Source organism: Myotis myotis, unplaced genomic scaffold (genome assembly GCF_014108235.1).
Source record: "Myotis myotis isolate mMyoMyo1 unplaced genomic scaffold, mMyoMyo1.p scaffold_m19_p_3, whole genome shotgun sequence".
Lineage (NCBI taxonomy): Eukaryota > Metazoa > Chordata > Mammalia > Chiroptera > Vespertilionidae > Myotis > Myotis myotis.
The window spans coordinates 108,936,300-108,958,461 of NW_023416335.1; the positions used below are offsets into that span (position 1 = coordinate 108,936,300).

At 39.8% G+C, this 22,162-nt stretch overlaps 1 protein-coding gene across 3 annotated transcripts in view; it reads right to left on the reverse strand.

Moving 5' to 3' along the window:
• The window catches only part of IFT88 (intraflagellar transport 88), a 176,384-nt gene extending 156,838 nt beyond the window's left edge, over nt 1-19,546 (reverse strand). The window contains exons 1-3 of one of the 3 annotated variants that reach the window (XM_036300081.1): nt 19,379-19,546; nt 15,907-16,002; nt 4,328-4,390 (exon numbers count right to left, since the gene is read on the reverse strand). In XM_036300081.1, the coding sequence (XP_036155974.1) occupies nt 4,328-4,390; nt 15,907-15,996 (153 nt within the window). In that variant the 5' untranslated portion in view covers nt 15,997-16,002; nt 19,379-19,546. Of the gene's footprint in view, nt 1-4,327; nt 4,391-15,906; nt 16,003-16,877; nt 17,932-19,378 lie in introns of those variants that run through there. The other 2 variants (XM_036300080.1, XM_036300079.1) reach the window with 2 other exon arrangements.
• Nucleotides 19,547-22,162: the final 2,616 nt, after the last annotated feature.

Sequence of the window (22,162 nt, forward strand, 5' to 3'; positions counted from 1 at the left end):
TGGCTGTGTTATCCAGTAGAACTTTTCTGCACTGATGGAAACATTCCATGACTGCCCTGTCTGATGAGATAGCTACTAGCCACATGTTGCTGCTGAACATTTGAAAAGTGGCTGGCGTAACAAGGATCTGAATTTTTAAGTTGTAGTTAATTTTAAATAATTTAAATGTAACTTGCCACATGTGGCCAGTGTTTATCATACTGGACAGCACAGACATATGGCCTTAAATTAACTCTCAAATTTTTCATTTACACTGTCTGGCATTCAATCAAAAATAACTAGACATAAATGAGGCAAAACTACCTAACCAAAAGCCAAGAAAAACAAAAGAATGAAAAGAACCCAGAAGGTGATACATATAATGAAAATATCAGACACAAATTTTAACATAAATATGCTTAATATGTCCACTGAGCTAAAACACAAGATCGATAATTTCAGCAGAGAATGGGAAAGTATAAAAAAAGAATAGAAATTCTAGAACTGAAAAGTAACTGAAAATAATATAAAATTCTAGCATTGTCCAGGAAACAGTAAAATACTAATTTATACCAGACTTTAATAAGTTAAAGATGAGTATTATAATCTTTAGGAAAACACTAAAAGAATTTTTATAGAAGTAAACTCCCAAGATAACAATGGGGGAAAATGGAAATAAAAAACAAACAAAAGCAGACAAGAAAGAAAATGAAACATAAAAAAGGCAGAAAATTTGAAAAGTAAATAGTAACACAACAAATTGAAGCCAAGCCAGTAATTTCATTACATGCAAATGGACTAAATAATTCACCAAAAAAAATATGGTTATCAGACTGTATTTTAAAAGCAAAACTCAATCACATGCTGCTAATAAATAAATGCATATGGAAAGGTTGGAAGTTAAAGACTAGGAAAGACATATCATGAAAACACTAGACAAAAGGAAGGTGGTATAGCTATATCAGTATACTAATAACTGACAAAGTAGACAAACAGAATTACTAGAGATAGAAAGACATCTCATAGCAATAAAAGGCTCAATTTACCATGAAAATATAACATTTCTAAATATTTTTACTCCAAATATATAAAGCAAAAAACTAAAAAAAATCCATAATCATAATATAAAATTTGACCATATCTTTCTCATTAACAAAACCCTTTCCCCCCAAATCAGTAAAAATATAAGACACTAAACACACACACACACACACACACACACACACACACACACACAAACAAACACACACACACATTAAAAACTTGATTAATTTACATAACAGATCTTAGAAAAAGCTGAAAAGGATAGAGTCTCAGGACTTTTTTCTATGAGAACAAACTGAAGGAAAGAAAGTTGTGTGTGTTTTTTCAACTACTTACAAATAACTAAATCTGTTTTTTGGGGTGTGTTTTTTTTTTAAGCATTGGTCAGATCTCTTCAGATAAAGTAGAGCCTACCCTGTCTCTTCCTTTATTCACCTACACCCTGATGTGTCATACCTTTCCTCCCATATCTCAAGGTCAGTCTTAACTGTACATACCCTTTAATATTCAACTGTAAATTTATCCTAAGTAGCCTCTTCTGATTGTCCCAGCGACAAATATCCTTTCTTTATGGTCCCATAACAATTTATACTCTTTCTTACAGAATTTTCTATATTTCACTTATCAACCTGTTTGTTTTCAACTACAAAAGAGAGTTGGCAGATTCCATACACTGTGCAAGTTAGATGTCTATGCTTTGCATGACATACACAAAAATTTTAATAATACTGAAAAATATCACTCTAGCAATTCATATGCTGATGGAATATAATTAATGGAGGATCATTAATCCAAGAGAAGAGTAATTTGTAAATTAAGCCCCAATTTTTTGAAGGATCAATATTTATGTAACTTTAAAAATTACAAATATTTTTAAACAATGAGTGATTTAGGTAAACATATTCCAAATCTTACATAAATAAAATTTATATTCTCAAAAGCATAACAAATTTTTGATCTAAAATATAATTATAAAACATTGCTAAAAGAAATTAAAGGTAAGACAAATAAATGCAAAACATCCCATGTTCATGGATTCAAAAATTTACTATTGTTAAGATGTCTATAGCACCAAAAGCAGTCTATAAATTCAATCCAATCCCTACCAAAATCCCGATGCCATTTTTTAAAGAAATAAAAAAATTTATTTGAAATCTCAAGGGATCCTGATTAGCCAAAAGAATTTTTAAAAAGAAGAACAAAATTAGGAAACTCATTCTTCCTGATTTCAAAACAGATTACAAAGCTATGGTAACAAAAATAGGGAGGTACTGGTTTAAAACCAAATAGACCAATGAATCAGAATAAATGGCCCAGAAAAAAACCCTTGTGTATATGGTCAAATTATCTTCAACAAGGGTGCCAAGACCACACAATGAGGAAAGGTCAGTCTTTCCAACAGTGGGAAAACTGGATATCCACATGCAAAAGAATAAAGTTAGACCTTTATCTTAAACCATATACAAAAGTTAATTCAAAATGGATAAAAGGCCTAAACATAAGACCTAAAACTATAAAACTCCTAGAAGAAAACATAGGGGAAAAGTTTAATGACATTGGACTTAGCAATGATTTCTTGGATATGACAACAAAAGCACAGGCAACAAAAGCAAAAATAGACAAATAGAAATATATAATACAACAAATTTTGTGCATCAAAGGACATAATCAACACATTGAAAAGGCTTACAGAGTGGATAATATATTTGCAAATCATTAATCTGGTAAGGGGTTGATATCCAGAATATATAAAGAACTCTTAGAACACAATAACAAAAAATCAAATAACCTACTTAAAAATGAGCAAAGACATTGACTAGACATTTTTTCAAAGATGATATACAAATGACCAACAAGCATATGAAAAGATACTCAACATCATTAATCATCAGAGAAATGCAAATCAAAACCACAATGAGAATCACCTCAGACCTATTAAAATTGCTACTCTCAGAAAAATATAAAATAATATGTGTTGGCAAGGATGTAGAGAAATTAGAATGCTTGTACACTGTTACTGGGATTGTAAAATGGAGCAGTCACTATGGAAAAGGGTGAGGAAGTTCCTAAAAACATTAAAAATAGAACTATATGTTCCAGCAATTCCACCTCTGGGTATTTATCTAAAGGATTGAAAACAGAGTCTTGAAATATGTGCACAGCCATGTTCACAGCAGCATACTAGATGTACCAGTTAGTAATGCAGATTTTTTTTCAATAGATGGAGTTACACATATGTTGATATTTATGTGATTTGATATGTATGCTATTTTGTTGTGTTGACAGCAAGCTTCAAAACTTCATATGTCAAATTTGCTGAAGGTGTTAACATTATAGATATTTTTACGTTTAAAAATGTCGAATTTCATTGCAAAAAAAGAGCATTTGCGGGAAGTTTTAATTCATTACTTTATTTTGAAGAAAGTTATTGTATACTTCAGGAAGCTTATGGTGAACATGCTCTATCTCAGATACTTGTGAGTGCTTCATGATAACGCACAATCACACAATTCAAAACCAGTTAAAGACATGATAAAAGATCTTGCCTGGGAAGTATTAACCCACCCGCTGTATTCACCAGACCTTGCTACTTCAGATTACCACCTGTTCCGATCAATGGCACACGCACTTTCTGAGCAGCACTTCAAAACACACACAAAAGTGGAAAATTGGGTCTCTGAATGGTTTGCCTCAAAACAAGAAAAGTTCTATTGGGACGGTGTTCACAAATTACCTGAAAGATGGGGGAAATGTGTAGCTAGCTATGGACATTACTTTGAATAAAGCACTTTTGATGTTTCTCTTGAAATTATCATGTTTTCTTTGATTACAAAATCCGCATTAGTAACCGGTACACCTGGTATTCACAATAGCTAAGAAGTGGAAGCAACCCAAGTGTCCACAGAACAACATGTGGTCTCTCCACACAGTGGACTATTACTCAGTCTTAAAAAGGAAGGAAATCCTTTCACATGGGTGAACCTTGAGAACATTATACTAAGTGAAATAAGCCAGTAACAAAAAGACAAATACTGTATGATTCCACATATATGATGTATCAAAAAGTAGTCAACTTTATAGAAACAGAAAGTAGAAGGGCAGTGCCAGGGACAGGGGGAAAGGAAATGGGAAGTTGTTTAATGGGAACAGAGTTTCAGTTTGGGAAGATGAAAAGGTTCTGAAGATCAGTTTCATAACAATGAGAATAAATATATTTAACAATAACTGAACTGTACACTCAAAAATGGTTAAGATGGTAAATTTTATTATGTGTTTTTTATCACAATAAAAGTAATTTACTTACTGGAGGTCTTCTGCCATGATTGGTTCTCACAGCTTGCTGAAAAGCTGTGTCATTCTCCAATTCCTAAAATGAAAAGAAAATTTAACATTCAACATGAAGTGAGAATTTTTTTTTTAATGTTGAACCTCTGCCCAGCCAGAGTGGTTCAATTGGTTGGAGCATCGTCAATCCACCAAAAGGCTGCCAGTTCAATTCCTGGTCAGAGCACATACCTGGGTTGTAGGTTCAATCCCCGGTCAGGGTGTGTACAAAGGCAACTGATCAATGTTTCTCTCTCACATCGATGTTTCTCTCTCTCTAAGCATGTACTCAGGTGAGGATTCAAACAACAAAAAAAAGTTGAACCTCTTCTGTTTGGTATTCATGATCCTCTCTAATTCATCTTACCCATCTGTTGATGTCCAGGTAGGGACTCATAGTCTCCAGCTTCAAATATCCCTCCTTCCCACTGCCCACAATATTAAGGCTCCTTCCTCTGCTAGAAAGATGAGTACTGATAATGTTGTTCAATTGTAAGAACACTTTATTGGACACGTGGCATCATTATGTCTAGTTAAAGATCAAGTTTACAAGGATATGGCCTTTCTCCTGTTTCTTTCCTCCAAGTAGGAAAGAAAAGCAGGAACAGAGAATCTCATCTCTCTCTTCTCCCCTCTCTTCTTTCATATGTGGGGCCATGACTTAGAGGAACTTGCCTGAGAAAGCCTTGGGAGAGAAAAGGAAATATTCTCTAAAAGCAATGGGGCAAACACTTTCTCTTGTTCCAGTTTTGTTTGCTCAAGTGAAAATGACTTCATCACTCTGGAGCAGTGAAGTTTGAGAAATGGAGGGCTCCATGGAGTCCAACCTACAAGGTCATTTGGAATCAGAACCTCAATTGAAATAAAATGTTATTATGCTGTATCGGTGAAGATATTGCTTTGGCATATGTCTGAGATTTGCTGCCTGTGGATTCCTCTAAGATTTTTATGGTTTCCCGTCTTATGTTTAAGTCCTTTATCCATTTAGAGTTTATTTTTGTGTATGGTATAAGTTGGTGGTCTAGTTTCACTTTTTTGCATATATCTGTCCAATATTCCCAACACCATTTATTGAAGAGGCTGTCTTGACTCCATTGTATGTTCTTGCCTCCTTTGTCAAATATTAATTGAGCATAGTGGTTTGGGTTGATTTCTGGGTTCTCTATTCTATTCCATTGGTCTATATGTCTGTTCTTATGCCAGGACCAGGCAGTTTTGAGAATAGTGGCTTTGTAATACAGCTTGATATCTGGTATTGAGATCCCTCCTACTTTGTTCTTCTTTCTCGGGATTGCTGCAGCCATTCGGGTCTTTTTTTATTCCAGATGAATTTTTGGAGAGTTTGTTCTAGGTTGTGGTACATCTACACAATGCAATACTACGCTGCAGTAAAAAAGAAGGAATTCTTACCATTTCCAGGTCCAGGATGGAACTGGAGAGCATTATGCTAAGCGAAATAAGCCAGTCAGAGAAAGATAAATATCATATGATCTCACTCATTTATGGAATATAATGAACAACATAAACTAATGAACAAAAACAGATCCAGAGACAAAGAAGCATCGATCAGACTGTCAAACCTCAGAGGGAAGGTAGGGGAGAGGGTGGGGGTAAGGGGGAGAGATCAACCAAAGGACGTGTATGCAGGGGGTTGAGGGCATACACTCAGTGGGGGTGGGGGGTGGGGGGCCAATGGGCGGATAAGAACACATATGTAATACCTTAATCAATAAAGGAAAAAAATGGTATTATGTTTTGCTGATTCCTGACCTGTACTCACATTCTCTCTTAGGAAATTTGAAGAAAGGAACAACTGTCAAGAGCAAAATATGAGTGTTTCTGGGTTCCTTGGACAAAATGCCATTTTAGACTCCCGAAGGGAATCTTACCAGCAAATAGTCTAATCAGCCTTTACTTCCTATTCCTTTGCCAACACCACTCTGGCTCTAATGCTTCATACACAACTTATGCACAATTCTTGTAAGAGCCTCTGATTTATTTCAATCTATAGCAGTCCCCCCTTTTCTGCAGTTTTGCTTTCTGTCATTTCAGTTATCCAAGGTCAACCACGGACTGAAAACATGAATCATTCCTTTGTCCAGGGTATCCACACTGTATATGCTCCCCTCCTGTTAATCACTTAGGAGGCATCTAAGTTATCAGATTGGTTATCAGACTGACGTAGTACCTAGGTGCTTTTGTTCAAGTAACACTTATTTTACTCAATAATGTCTCATTCACCTCTCTTCATGTCATCATAAAGGCATTTTATCATCTTACATAGTCACAAGAAGGGTAAGTACAGTAAAATAAAATATTTTGAGTGAGAGAGAATACATTTGAGGGAGGTCATGGTTTGACTCCTGGTCAGGGCATATGGTCAGGTTGTGGGCTCGATCCCCAGTGTGGGGTGTGCAGGAGGCAGCTGATCAATGGTTCTCTCCCATCATCGATGTTTCTTTCTCTCTCTCCCTCTTCCATCCTCCCTGAAATCAATAAAGATATATATTCATAAAAACAAAAACAAAAACAAAACTACCCCGAGAAGTAGCCATGCAGCACTGTAAGGGACATCAAAGAAACACAACTAAAATATCTGAACTCTAGCAGTGGTTCTCAACCTTCCTAATGCCTCGACCCTTTAATACAGTTCCTCATGTTGTGGTGACCCCCAACCATAAAATTATTTTTGTTGCTACTTCATAACTGTAATTTTGCTACTGTTATGAATCGTAATGTAAATATCTGATACGCAGGATGTATTTTCATTGTTCGTGACCCACAGGTTGAGAACCACTGAAAAGGAAATCCCCTTGCTGACAGGGCTGCAAAGGAGGCTGCCAAGTCAGATACCTCTATTATGGCCCTAATTCTATATATTTTCCTCTGTACATCAAACCAAGTTATGCCCCTGATGAAAACACCTCGGCAGAAGGGCAAAGTTTTCCCCTAAACAATGAAGGATGGTAGATCAGAGATAAAAAATCTGCTGTTCCCAACTAAGGAGCAATGGAAAATTATAAAATCCTTTCATGATTTTCTCCATCTAGGTTAAGATGCCACCTATTCTTTAATGTAAAAAATCTTCATTGGGAGGGGCCTATCTTGAGCCATAAAAGAAGTCACTCAAGCCTGTGTTCTCTTTTCAGTTAACAAGCCAGGGCATAAAATAAAGTCCAGCACCCCACCACCATCTTCTTAAGCACATGCAGAGAAGGGGTACCTTCCCAGAAGAAGATTGGCAAATAGATTTTATACAAATGCCTCCCTCCCAGGATATCTGCTATCTCCTAGTATTCATAAACACTTTTACTTGATGGGTAGAGGCCTTTCCCATCCTGATTGAAAAGGCAGTGGAGGTAACCAGAGTCGTCCTTAAGGAAATCATTCCAAGGTTTAGACTGCCCCGAAGCCTCCAAAGTGACAAACATTTTTATTTTACTGTACGATCACCTGGGTCCTTTCTTTGTGGCCAAAATCACCCAACAAACAGCCAAAGCCCTAGACATTAACCTCCATTTACATAGTTCATAAAGGCCTGTCTTCAGAAAAGGTAGAAAAGGCTAAGCATACCTTAAAGAAAATCCTAGCAAAATTATGCCAGGGGTACAGAGGAGCTCCCAAGTCAAACTTAGAACTAAGCCCTTTTAATATGTTATACAGGAGGCCCTTCCTAACCTCTGACATATATTTTGACCCAGAAGTCTAGGAGCAACTTAAATATATCATCAACCTCATGAGAAAAATAAGACTTTTTTTTTTTTTTTGGAGTGGGGGGAGGGAGTCCAGCAGCCTTACTCTGTACCTAGTTAATTAGTATCCCTAATGCACATTCCTGTTAGCCTACACAGTAGGTCCTCTGGTTACGCCGGAGATCCGTTCCTACGGCGCGACATAATGTGATTTTCGTCGTAAGTCGGAACCCACCTACATAAGCAACTACGTCACTCACGTGAAGCACATACACAGCAGTAATGAAGTGAAACAGTAAAAAAAAAATGTTAAAGAAAGATAACAATTCCTGACCTTTGCTTGTGGTAAATAAATAATAAAAAACATAAAGCACATATGTACATACGTCAAAATGACGGAACTTTTTTGGCGATGTAACCACGAAACGACGTATGTCGAATCCGATGTAACCCGAGGACTGCCTGTAGTCTAGTCACAGCCCCTTCCCATAATTATCAGATCTTGCAAGACCTGTTTACCTAAATACTCACATTTTACAGAGGCCATAAACCATGAACAATACACAACCCCCGGAGGGGGTTATCAGTGCTGGTGCCAGGCAGGCCTTTAGGTGTGGTCTCACGGCCCCCATCCCAACACATGGGGCTTTTTGCAAAGCCCACAAAAGGTCCAGAAGTCTGATCCTTATTTGGGAGACAAAGAAACAAAAGGGTATACAGAGAAAGCTTCCTCCATATTGGCTCGCTCAGGATCTGGAAATAGGCTCCCTTGAGTCACGGTAATAGTACATCTGGAAATAAATGGGTTTTTCCTGTATCTCTGGCTACTCCTGTGTATTTTTCGGTCACCTGGTAAATTCTGTAACAAATCTAGGATAGGCGCAACAGGCTCTCCAAAAATAAGGCAATTAAATCTTTCCATCCCCAGGAACACATCCTCTCATAGGCCCAATATATCTCATGGGACTGGGTCCTTCTTAAGACTTGGAAGGAAAGCTCCCCAGGGGACCAGTTAACTCCAAAATGGAAAGGTCCTACCAGATCTTGCTTGCCACTCCCACCGCAGTCAAGCTACCTGATATATAATCCTGGACACATTTATGTAGAATAAAACTTTCTTTCCTGAACCTCTGCAGGAATGCCAGAAGGACAACCACACCTGTGAACCCCCGGAGGACTTACGAAACAACCCAAAGAAGTCTCCTTGACCTATAAGTAAATGATCCACCAAATGGCCACTGAGATTTTAAGTCTTTTTCTTTGCTTAGGGTTTCTGTTGCCCTCATTCTTTTCCTCACTTGTCCATCAGTAAACATCCCACTTAGCAACTATATCCCTTGCTCTTAAAATGGTAATTCTAGCCCTACTTGTTTTACTTCCCCCATTACCCTACAGCAGTGGTTCTCAACCTTCTTAATGCCTCGACCCTTTAATACAGTTCCTCATGTTGTGGTGACCCCCAACCATAAAATTATTTTTGTTGCTACTTCATAACTGTAATTTTGCTACTGTTATGAATCGTAATGTAAATATCTGATATGCAGGATGTATTTTCATTGTTACAAATTGAATTTAAGTAAAGCATAGTGATTAATCACAAAAACAATATGTAATTATGTATGTGTTTTCCAATGGTCTTAGGCTACCCCTGTGAAAGGGTCGTTTGACCCCCAAAGGGGTCGCGATCCACAGGTTGAGAACCGCTGCCCTACAGGGATTAAAGACAAAACTCTCCTGTCAACCTTACAAATATCATCACTTTAGGAAACAATCTTTCTGTCTGTTGGATCTGCCATCCCCACCCTCAGATCAACACAATAAGCCTTGAGTATATCCCTGTAATGACAAGCCCAGATCCCTATTCTCCTTTCAGGTTCCCCAAAGCACTTCGGAAAATCTTACCCTCTGGAGGTTCATCTCAGTATCACAAAGAACCCTTTTGGCAGTGTTCACCTCACTCTGCCTTATAATCACACCCAGAGAAAATGACCATATACTTTTACTTCTTCTTCCCTCAACATTACTTGCGTCCCCTGCAATACACGCACCAATAAGCCCACGCTAAGTCGAATATTTCCTGGGGTTTCAACACCCCTGCTATCTTTCCCAAGACCTTTGATACCTCACAATCCTGACATCCTAACATCACCCACTGGTGCCCTGCCTCCCAAAAAATTTTTGATAGAAAGAAAATACAACCTCCTTCTGGAAGATGCACTTACTGGGAGGAATTTGTAACCCAGGCTTAAAAACTAATTTATCACATTCCTTGAGCTTGGAAGGCCCTTTGGGGCCCAGAGATGACAAACTAACAGAAGGGCCACTTTCACTGTCCTGTAGTGTAAGTGGCCCTTCTGTTAGTTTGTCATCTCTAGGCCCCTAGGGGCCTTACTCCCTGGCTAAACTACACATCACCTGGGAGAGCTTGTGCACCCCCAGGATATGTCTTTCTTTGTGAACATCTTAAACACCAACTCCCCTATGACAGACAGCCCCAAGGAACTTTTACTACTCCCATTCCTGGCCTTGGACCTACCCCTGCAGAGACAACTCCCAATTCAAGGGACAATGCACTCTGGTCTTATAAGGGCCCATAGGAGCGGGAATAATTGTTCACAATATAACCTCCCCAACAAGAGCCAAAAGAGTCATAAGCCTAAGCATAACAGGCATAGGAGTGACACTCGGCATAGCCACCCCCTGGATAGGATTCAGCTATCATGAGGTAACCTTACACAATCTAACTCAGGCCCTAAAAGACTTTGCTACCGACACAGGGGAGGCCCTACAGCAATTTAGGAATCCTTAGATTCTCTAGCTAATGTAGTTCTAGACAACAAACTTGCCCTAGACTACCTTAACCAAACAGGGAGGCATCTGTGAAGTCATTAACAAAACCTGCTGTATATAAGTAAACAAATCAGGTCAGATTGAATGTAATATCCAAAAAATCTACGAACGGGCGTCTTAGCTTCACAGGTATAACTAAGGAACAGATCTTGATGTCTTTTGGAACACTTCTTTCACCTGAGTATTTCTACTCCTTGGTCCTTAAGTAACTATTCTTTTTTTTATTATTTGGTCCACGCCTTTTTAATCTTCTTGTTAAATTTATAATCTTCTAGATTATAACAGTTTCATGTAAAAATGATTATAATCCAAGAATTCCAGACCATACCTCAACATCCAGGGGATATAGGGCTTGGGCCCTTAGATCAGGCAGGAAGAGATCTTCAATCCCAGGCTAGGCAGGGTCTATACCAGCCATGGGCAAACTACGGCCCGCGGGCTGGATCCGGCCCGTTTGAAATGAATAAAACTAAAAAAAAAGAGACCGTACCCTTTTATGTAATGATGTTTACTTTGAATTTATATTAATTCACACAAACACTCCATCCATGCTTTTGTTCCGGCCCTCCGGTCCAGTTTAAGAACCCATTGTGGCCCTCGAGTCAAAAAGTTTGCCCACCCCTGGTCTATACCAAATCTCAGCCTGAAGCAACTACAGAAGAAACACCAACCCTTCATCTTCCCACATGATTATGGGATTGAAATCTCTCAGGGGGAATGTATGAGTCAGAAAATTTAGATTAGGGAACAAAGGCCTCAAGGTCTATCCCTCCCCTTTTCTGTCCTGGATGTGACTTTTGCTGACCACCTGTTCCCCGTGTCCCCCTCCCAATTTCCTGTATTCAAGATAAACAAAAAACATTCTCAAGCAGATTCTGCAGCCTTATCGACAGACAAATGATCAACAGGTCATTATAATATCATTAGAATAAATTTACATTGCAGTTTTAGTACTACTCCTCTTCCTGAATCACCATGACAGTTCCAAGAGGACCAAAAAGAAATCATTTTCCAGAGGGGAAGGAGGACAAACTGCATCAGCAGTCACCCCACCAGCATCAGAAGCTGAAGTACAACCTATGCCACCCTCGCCCGCATTTATAAAAACCTTCTACCCAGACCTCATTGGGGTATCTAGTCCTTTGAGTTCACCAGTACTCCCTTCTCAAGTGAGTACTTTTAATAAATTTACTGTGCTTTACTGAATCTCAAATTCTTTCTTGTGTGGTGACAAGGATCTGGACCCAACTATGAAGTTGCAGCCTCCCTGGTGCCCTCCGGCATGACATTCACATAACTTTTATTACAGTATATTTTTATAATTATTCTATTTTATTATTAGTTATTGTTGGTAATCTGTTACTGTGCCTAATGTATAATTAAACTTTACCATAATATGTATGCATAGGAAAAAAACATAGTATTTATAGGATTCAGTACCATTGCCAGTTTCAGGCATCCTGGGAGACTTGGAAAGTGTCTTCTGTGGATACATTTCACAAAAATATACTTGGTTATTAAAAAATAAATACAGGCCTGGATTGTGTGCTCAGTGGTTAGAGCACTGGCCCATGCAAAGAAGGGTCTTGGGTTCAATTCCCAGTCAAGGACACATTCCTGGGTTGCAGGTTTGATCCCCTGCCCCAGTTGGGGTGGTGCATGCAGGAGGTAACCAATCTATGTGTCTCTCACATCGATGTTTCTCTCTCTCTCTCTCTCTCTCTCTCTCTCTCTTTCTCTCCCTCCCCCCTCACTTCCACTCACTCTAAAAATCAATGGAAAAAATATCCTAGTGTGAGGATTAACAAAAAAATAAATAAATACAAAAATAAATAAATAAATACAAATAATACATTAAAAATAGAGTCAATATCAATTCACTTTTTAAAACTATGCAGACAATTAAAGTAAAATTTTTGTATAATCAGGAGTTAATACTGTGTACGTTAAAAATTTTATGTACAAGCATCCTTCTTTAATTTTTACTTAAAATAATCTTTATAACCTTGCATATCAGCTACATAAAATTAAATAAATACACAATTCTTGGTTACTTATAGAAACTAGGCAACTTTCACATGAAGTATATAACCAAAGGCAACCTTTACCATAATTGATTATAGTATTTCAGCAGATTTTTTGGAAAAGGAAGTCTTCTAGTATTCCTAAACTGTAGGGAACGGCTATAGGGTTAAGCCTCAGACTGACCTGTTGGCAAAGCCACAAACAAGTCCCAGCTTAGAGGGCACAGCCCTCTTAGCATAATTAGGCTTGACCTTATGACACTCCCTAGATCTTATCTGGGTAGCTAATGGGCTGAGGTTAGATGTAGCAAGTGAAACTCACAAGAACACTGTAACTATGGTGACCACTACCTTGTTTACCTCTGGCTATAAAATAAAGGCTCAGTTTGCTGTCTGGATCTCTCTCTGTGGCCTCAGCCAGGCACAGGAAGATCCACCTAGACCAGTGGTCCGCAAACTGTGGCCCCTTGAGTGTGGCTCTTCCACAAAATACCACATGCGGGCGCGCACGTACAGTGCGATTGAAACTTCGTGGCCACACTCAAGGGGCCAAAGAGCCGCATGGGGCTCGTGAGCCGCAGTTTGCCGACCACTGACCTACACCCAGCTTATTCTCTTTGTCTGTCTTTTCTTCATCCTTCACCACCCCCACTCAGGCTTGCCGAACCCTTGGCTGAGCTGGCTCAGCACACTATACTATTAGTAAAATTTGATTAATCAGCTCAATGAATTCTGACAAACTAACAATTGTCAACAAATTCTCCAATTACAAACACAACTTTTGTAATTTGTTCTTTTTCATTAACAACTTGCAAAATCTATGGAATATTTAAATAACTTTCAAGTAATTCAGTTATATATTAAACTTGTTATTATTACAATTAAGTAAGAGAAAAGGAAACCATGGGTAAAGTAAAGCAAGTATTATTTTTATTTTACTATATGATTTATTTTTGTTTCTTATATTCTGAATATTCACTCCAAATGAAATAATGAAGCCACACTGTGATGACCTAAGGAGTTAGGAAGTTTCTCTGGTGCTTTAAAAACGATCATATTCATGAACTATCTACATTCCATTTTTTGGACTTTATCCTAGAAAATGTTTGATCAAAATACAGAAAATTATTTATGCATAAAATTGTTCATTGCATTGTTATTTATAGTAGCAGAAAACTGGAAATAAATATCCTATGATCAAAAACAGTTACAAACAACTGTACATCTTCAGTATTATGTAGCCATTAATATTACATTTACTTCAGTTTTTGCTATCATGAGATGCCCACAATGTAGCTATATGTAAAAAAAGCAAACAGAAAAGTAAATGCTAGTTCAATTCAAACATGCTAAGACTCTATGTATGAAGGAAAAACAAAGCAAACATTAAATGTAGTTAGTTCTGAATAATATAACTATGGGTAATTTTGTTTTTCAATAATGAACATGTATATTTTTATACGTATAATTTATTTTCTTTATTGATATTAGATAGAGGAATGGAGAGAGACAGAGAGAGAGAGAGAGAAACATCCATGTCAGAGAGAACTATTGATCAGTTGTCTCCCATACCCACCCTGACCAGGGATCGAACCCGCAACCCAGGCATGTGCCCTGACTGGGAATCGAACCCACAACCTTTTGGTATATGGGACCACACTCCAACCAACTGAGCCACACTGGTCAAGGCTATACATATTACTTTTATAACTGGAATAAAAGAGGAGATATCAGTGGTTTTAATAATTTATACTAATATAGGAAAATGCCTATGTTTTCATGCAAATTTTTAAAAAGGAGTCTATAAAATCCTGTGTGTGTGTGTGTGTGTGTGTGTGTGTGTGTGTGTGTGTGTGTTTGTTGGGAGAAAAACACCTATGTAGTAAAAGACAAGGAATACAGCAAAACATCAGGTGATATGTCTAATACAGGTAATCTTTGAGTGACAGGATTTATGTCATTCATTTTTTTCTCCAATCTTCTGTATTTTTCAAATTTTCTACAATGATCAGTATCTCCTATATTTTTGTTTCATATAGAGTAAGTAAATGGTTTCTATTTTCTTTCTAGGTCTCAAATTCATAGACTACCATTTTTCTCTAGAGGAAAATATAATTTGAAAATGACTATATGAAAAACTTCAGTAGAATAGAATGAGATTTCCTAAATTAGTTAAAAGTCCTATAAATGCTAATATTAGATTTTTATACACTAGCAAGCAAATTAGCTCCCACATCCTTCATCCTTTTTTCACACACTAATTCAAGATGAGTTTATAAAAAGGTTTTTTGTTTTCTCTCTCTTACAATTTGGAAACTATAACTCAAAATGATGTAAAAAGATTTTAAATATTCATTTTAGTACTAATTTCACTTTTTAAATAACTACACCATAAAATATTAAGTAGATATAGATTTGTTGACATGAGGTGGATATTAATAAAAGAGAAAATCCAGGTTACAAAACAGCACAGAGTATAACACCATTTTATCCCAAACTATAAAGAGATATACACATATTTGCGTAAGTAAATGGAGAGACAAGCACTATAAGTTATTTAATGCTTATCTCTGGGTGGAGACAGGTTCTATGATTTTAACTTTTCTCTATACCTATTTCTATTTCCTAATTTTTCTAGAAAATATGTACGTAATTTAATTAAAAGAATTAAAGTAACTCTACATGACATTTCAAATTTAGAAAATTAAAAACAACTGATTTTAGCTACTTCAAGCGATCTAAGTATTTTTAACTCACACATTCAGATAATTAGCACTGAAGAATACAGTATGTGCCAATCATCCTAGTTTGTTTCCATAACATTTCTCATGATTTCCCCCTCTACCACTATTATTATTATTGAAGGAAGTTAGCAGAGTCTTCAGTAAAAGCACTTTTCTAACCTTTTAAACAGCTTACTTAATTTAAAGTTTTCATGAACCAGTTGCTTAACAAAAACCAATGTAAAAAACATAGATTTTTTTTTTTTTTACCTCGGTATCATAGGTTGGATTGTAGTCATTGTAACCAGAATAAAGGTCATCTTCATCTGTCTCTGGGGCCAGGTGTACATTCTGCATCATCTGTACCTAGGAAAAATCAGCAGTGTAAATATGCTCTTGGGATAAGAAATAATTCTTAATTGAAATAAAGAATAACTATTTAAAAACTTTTCTGGTCAAATTTACTTCTACACATTTTTCCAGCCTTAAAACTTTTTTCATGTCAAATTCTTAAAACTACTAGTAGGTGTCAAAACGTTCATTCATTGCCCTTATTTCACATTCATTCCAAACCTATTCCATCAAAGGACAGTGACAAGCACTGGAGAGGGATATATCATCGTCCTGATTTTCAAGGAGCTTAGTATCAAGGGCAGAAAAAGGGGTATGTAATAGTTAATGACAGTGCCAGGCTGAAACCACTGTACAGCCACCAGAATAGCTAAATTGAAAAGGTCAACAAAGAGATGGAGCAACTGGAATACTCATTGTTGGTGGGAGTATAAACTGTACAATTTTGGAAAAAAAGCCTGGCAGTTTCATAAAATTAACATTTATCTCTTACGACCCAGCAATTTCATCCCAAAGTTTTTACCCAGGAGAAATGAAAACATGTCCACAAAGAGATGTGTATAACAATGTTCACAGGAGCTTTACTTATGGTAGGCCACAATTAGAACTAGATCAGATACCCATCAATACAATGGAGAAGCAAAATGTGGTATATTTATGCAGTGAAAAACTATTCAGCATTAAAAAAATAATTCAGGCTCTCTGCTCCTCCTGTTTGTCAGACAGCCTCTACTCCTGTGCTGTGCCAGCAGCCACAACCCTGACACACGATGGTGAAGGCCGGAGTGAACGGATTTGGCCGCTTTGGGTGCCTGGTCACCAGGGCTGCTTTTAACTCTGGCAAAGTGGATACTGTCGCCATCAATGACCCCTTCATTAACCTCAACTACCTGGTCTACATGTTCCAGTAGGATTCTACGCATGGCAAGTTCAAAGGCACAGTCAAGGCTGAGAATGGGAAGCTTGTCATCAACGGGAAGCGAGATCCCGCCAACATCAAATGGGATGATGCTGGTGCCGAGTATGTTGTGGAGTCCACCGGTGTCTTCACTACCATGGAGAAGGCTGGGGCTCACTTGAAGGGCGGAGCCAAGAGGGTCATCATCTCTTCCCCTTCTGCGGATGCCCCCATGTTTGTGATGGGTGTGAACCATGACAAGTGTGACAACTCCCTCAAGATTGTCAGCAATGCGTCCTGCACCACCAAATGCTTGGCCCCCTGGCCAAGGTCATCCAAACAACTTTGGCATCGTGGAGGGACTCATGACCACAGTCCATGCCATCACTGCCACCCAGAAGACCATGGATGGCCCCTTTGGGAAGCTGTGGCGTGATGGCCAAGGGGCTGCCCAGAACATCATCCCTGCTTCTACTGGCACTGCCAAGGCTGTGGGCAAGGTCATCCCTGAGCTGAATGGGAAGCTCACTGGCATGGCCTTCCGTGTCTCCACCCCTAGTGTGTAGGTTGTGGATCTGACCTGCCGCCTGGAGAAAGCTGCCAAATACGATGATATCAAGAAGGAAGTGAAGCAGGCATCAGAGGGCCCCTCAAAGGCATCCTGGGCTGTACTGAGGACCAGGTTGTCTCCTGCGACTTTAACAGTGATACCCACTCCTCCACCTTTGATGCTGGGGCTGGCATTGCCCTCAATGACCACTTTGTCAAGCTCATTTCCTGGTATGACAATGAATATGGCTACAGCAACAGGGTGGTGGACCTTATGGTCCACATGGCCTCCAAGGAGTTAAGAGTCCCCTGGACCACCAGCCCCAGCAAGAGGAAGAGAGGCCCTCAGCTGCTGGGGAGTCCTTGCCCCAGACCGGTCCCCCAACACACTGAGAATCTCCTAACCACTGTTTCCATCCCAGACCCCCTGGAGAAGGGGAGGGGCATAGGGAGCCCTACTTTGTTGTGCACCATCAATAAAGTTCACTGTACCCAGCCAAAAATAATAATAATAATAATAATAATAATAGTAATTCATTGAGCACTAGCCAGTTTGGCTCAGTGGTGAGAGTGTTGGCTCTATGACTAAAAGGGTCTCGGGTTCAATTTTGGTCAAGGACATGTGCCTCAGTTGCGGGCTCTATCCCCAGCCCGGGTCAGGGCATGTGGGGGAGGCAACCAATCCAGGTGTTTCTCTCTCAGTCTCTCTCCCCCTCCCTTCCATCAATGTTTCTCTCTCAGTCTCTCTCCCCCTCCCTTCCACTCTCTCTAAAAATCAATGGAGAAAATATCCTCAGGTGAGCATTAACAAAATAATAATAATAATTCATTGGGATTACATATACAGCAATATGGAAGTTCTCCAACTTCAGATCAAATACAGATTGCTACTCCCCCTTACCAGAGTTTCTGGCTCAGTAAGTCCTGGGTGGGAGTCATCAGCACCCCTTTAGCCCCTGAGAATGTACATTTCTAACCAGTTCCCAATGCTCCTGACACTACTGGTCTGAGGACCACACTTTGAGGACTGCTGTGCTGAACAAGAACTGCCTGATTATGAGCCCTGTTTAAGTTAATTTGGCTTATACGTACATCATAAAAACAGCAACTTTTAGAACCAGAGCTCCATCCTTTCTGCTGGGTTGCAGCCAGATTGAAAAGTTTATAGCGAGTGAACGCACACACTTGAAAGATGTGTAAAGTCAAGCCGGAAATAGTAAAAGAAGTATCCATACACAGCAAACAGGTAGGGGTGGCAGAACAAAGGTAACAACTCTGGCTTGCTGGATTCTCCAAGCTATTTCAAAAAAAAGTTCATGCATAGCATAAGCCTCGCCAAAGACTGGAAGTGTTGAAATGACCTGGGTGGGGGATGCCCCTCAACGTAAAATCGAATGCCAGCAAAACCTTTGTGTGAAATGTGAAGGGTATTGGTTTTCATGATATTCTGCTGACTATGCTGGACAATCTGCTTCCAACACGCCCACTGTAGTTCCTATTAAAGCTCACAGCCAGGAAATCGACCCTGTAGAGAAAGTGGGATTTTAGGCCTAGAAGGGATTTGGGGAAAACAGCGCTTCCGATCTTTGGCTGTTTTCACCTTTGGGAGAGTGAGAACATCTTGCTGCGTGCTTGTACACCTCACGAATTCCACCTTTCCTGGGACCACATTTCGCAAGCTTTACACGACACAGACATTAAAGGGGTGTGCTCACGGTGCCAGCTTTCCTGATTCAGGCGTGACTATGACTTGGGACAGGCGGCCACACAAACTTGATGGCAAAGGGCGCCCGCGTTCCCGGCGGACAGGCGGGCCCTGGAGGGAGGTGCCGCTCGGCAGGCAGAGGCCACAGGCGGCCCCCACAAGCCAGCCCCCGAGTCCCCGAGGAGGCGGGGAGCCCGCGCCGGCTCCCGAGGCGCCCCTGCCCCCGGCTCTTCTCCTACCTCGTGATGAGGGGAGCAGGGCGACCGTGAGTGGAGTCCGGACGACGCGGAGTTTTGGAGAATCAAAAACCCTGCGCAGGCTGAGCTCGGAGCCTGGTCGTTGCCAAGCGCGTATCCAAGGAAGCCGCTCCCACAGTCCTCCGCGCCAGGGCCCGGGCCGGGAGGAGAGGAGCGCGCGGTAGGCGGTTCCGGAACGGAGAAAGGGGCGGAGCCTGAGAGGCTGAGGTCAAAGAGGACGGAGGCGGGGTCACAAGTGGAGGGGCACCGCGGAGGGGGCCCTGGAGGGCGGCCTCTAGTGAGAAGGAGAGGAAGCCAAAATCTTGTAAATCCTTCTGAAATCAGCCAGAAAACAGAATAGTAAAGGATGACACTAACTAACTATGAACTACCAGCCACTACTCTTAATATGTGAGCCTTTGCATCCCGTTTTCCGGGTGGTCACCGACATTTGGTCACCCTATAAAATTACTCTCCAGAGACACCTATGGGTCTGGGAGGGCTCAGCTTCTCTTCCCTTTTCTTTTGTTTGCATTACCTGTTCCCACAACCACCCTGTGCACACCTTCATCAGAGCCCTTCACGTACTCTCGTCTGGTGAGTGCCTTAAAAGGCAGGAGTGAAACTGTCCCAAGCACCTAGAACCAACTTCAGAGTAAAGCTGAAGAAATGCAAAATGAATGAGATTAAATTCATAATTGCTTAATAAAATTAAAATGGAGGGAGGGCAGGGGGAGTCTAAAGACACAGTAATTAATGAGTTTTAAACATTAAGTACATGTTGGGATACAATTCTCCACGAGTGTCTCTTGCTTTTGTTCTGGACTATTGTAATGGTTAATTTAATGTCAGCTGGACTAGTTAATAGTACCTAGTTTTCTTTCAAACACCTGTCTAGATGGTGCTGTAAGGATATTTTGTTAGGTGTGATTGATTAGCAGTTAGAACAGTAGACTCTGAGTAAAGCAGATTACCCTCCATACTGTGGGTGGGCCTCATCCAGTCAGTTGAAGGACCTCAGAGTAAAGACTGATCTCCTGAAAGGAAAAAGGAATGCTGCCTCCAGATTTGAATGGCACCATCAGCTCTTCCCTGGCTCTCCAGTCTACCCTGTCAGTTTTGGACATGGCAACCCCACAATTGCATGAGCCAATTCCTTAAAATAAAATCCACCCCCCCCCCCAACTATTTTTTCAAGGCTGTTTGCATAGGGACAAGCTTTGGAATATTGAGGTAGTTGTCTCCTTCCAATGAAGAAGGCAGGTTTGTGGCTATCCAGTATATTAAAGACAATCTCCCTCTGGGGCAAAGGCTGGGCATTTAGGCTTATTATTCATTATAAAAGATTGAGGTTTTCTAAGTTTGTGGCTCCTCAGTTGTGACACAAACCCATTGTATGTGCAGTAGCTCCATGGGACTTGGGAGGCAGGGGGAACTGAAGGGAATAGAATATTCAGGCTCCTGGCTGTGACCCAGTACTTTCTACCTTCGTTCATGAAACTGTGTTAGCTTGGAAATAGGATAAAATCATACACAGTTCTTGATAGTATCTATCTACAGTGACTAGCTCAACACAGATGTTCACTAGATATTTTTAAATTAATTAATGAACACTATAGAGCCCTTCACATCACTGCACTTCAATATATAGAAACAATGTTTGTTAATCTCTTTAGGTCTCCAGACTGTAAATTTCTAACACCCTCAAAAATATTTTTTTATTGGAAACAAATTCAAGTTTCTTTAAGCTTGGTTACTCTTTAAGTGTGATGCAATTCCTTGCTCAAAAAGTAGTTAATCTCTCCTTCAGTTTATTTCATTTGTATTATTTTTTATCCTTATCTGAGGATATGTTTTATTTATTTGAAAGAGAGAGACATAGAAAGAGAGAAACATTGATCTATTGCCTCCTGTATGCTCCCAAACCAGGGATAAAATCCACAACCTTTGGTGTACAGATGGCACTCCAATAACTGAGTCACCCGGCCAGGGCTCTGTCATTTTAAATATTGTAAGACAGATGCTGTTTATGGAGCACACCCTAAATCGCCAGACAAAATGTTAGGACCACATAGCTGATATTACTAAGACATACCATATGCTCCACAGGGAACAGAGATTTCTGTCTTTTTTGTTCTAAACTCTCCCCAGTGCCTAGAAAACTTCCTGAAACTAGGTGGCTTTCAATAATTATTTATTGAACAAAATGTCAGGGCATGTAATTCATCACGGGTAGAGATGGTGGTGAATGGAAGCAAGGAAGTAACACGAACCCCAGTTTGGCATAAGCTGGAGCCATTTATTAACATGGAGAACCCAGAGGAGAAGCAGGTTTGGGAGAGAAAATACATTTAGTTTTAAACATATTGGGTTTCAGACACCCATAAAATAGGCAAATAGAGGTGTTGAGTAGGTGATTGCATAGATGGATGTAAAGCTGAGAAGTGATTCCACCTGCAGACAGGCATTTGGGATTCACTGGTCCCTAAAATCGATGGCCTCGAAGCCTGGGGGAGTGTGAACTTGCTGCAGGAGAGCAGGATGTAGAGGCACAAAGAAAGTGAGCCCAGAACCAAGCCTTAGGAACCAGGGGGCTTTAGGAAAGGTGAGACCAGACTGCTGACTGGAGTGACAAGCTCTGGGTGGTGACCAAGGAAAACAGGGTTGTGAGAGGGTGTGGGTGTAGACCTGACAGCCTCTGGGAGGGTTTGGGCACATGGGTCTAACAGAATTCTGTTATAGCCTGAAAGAGGGGTTTAGTGGTTCTGGCAAGAGATGCAATATTCC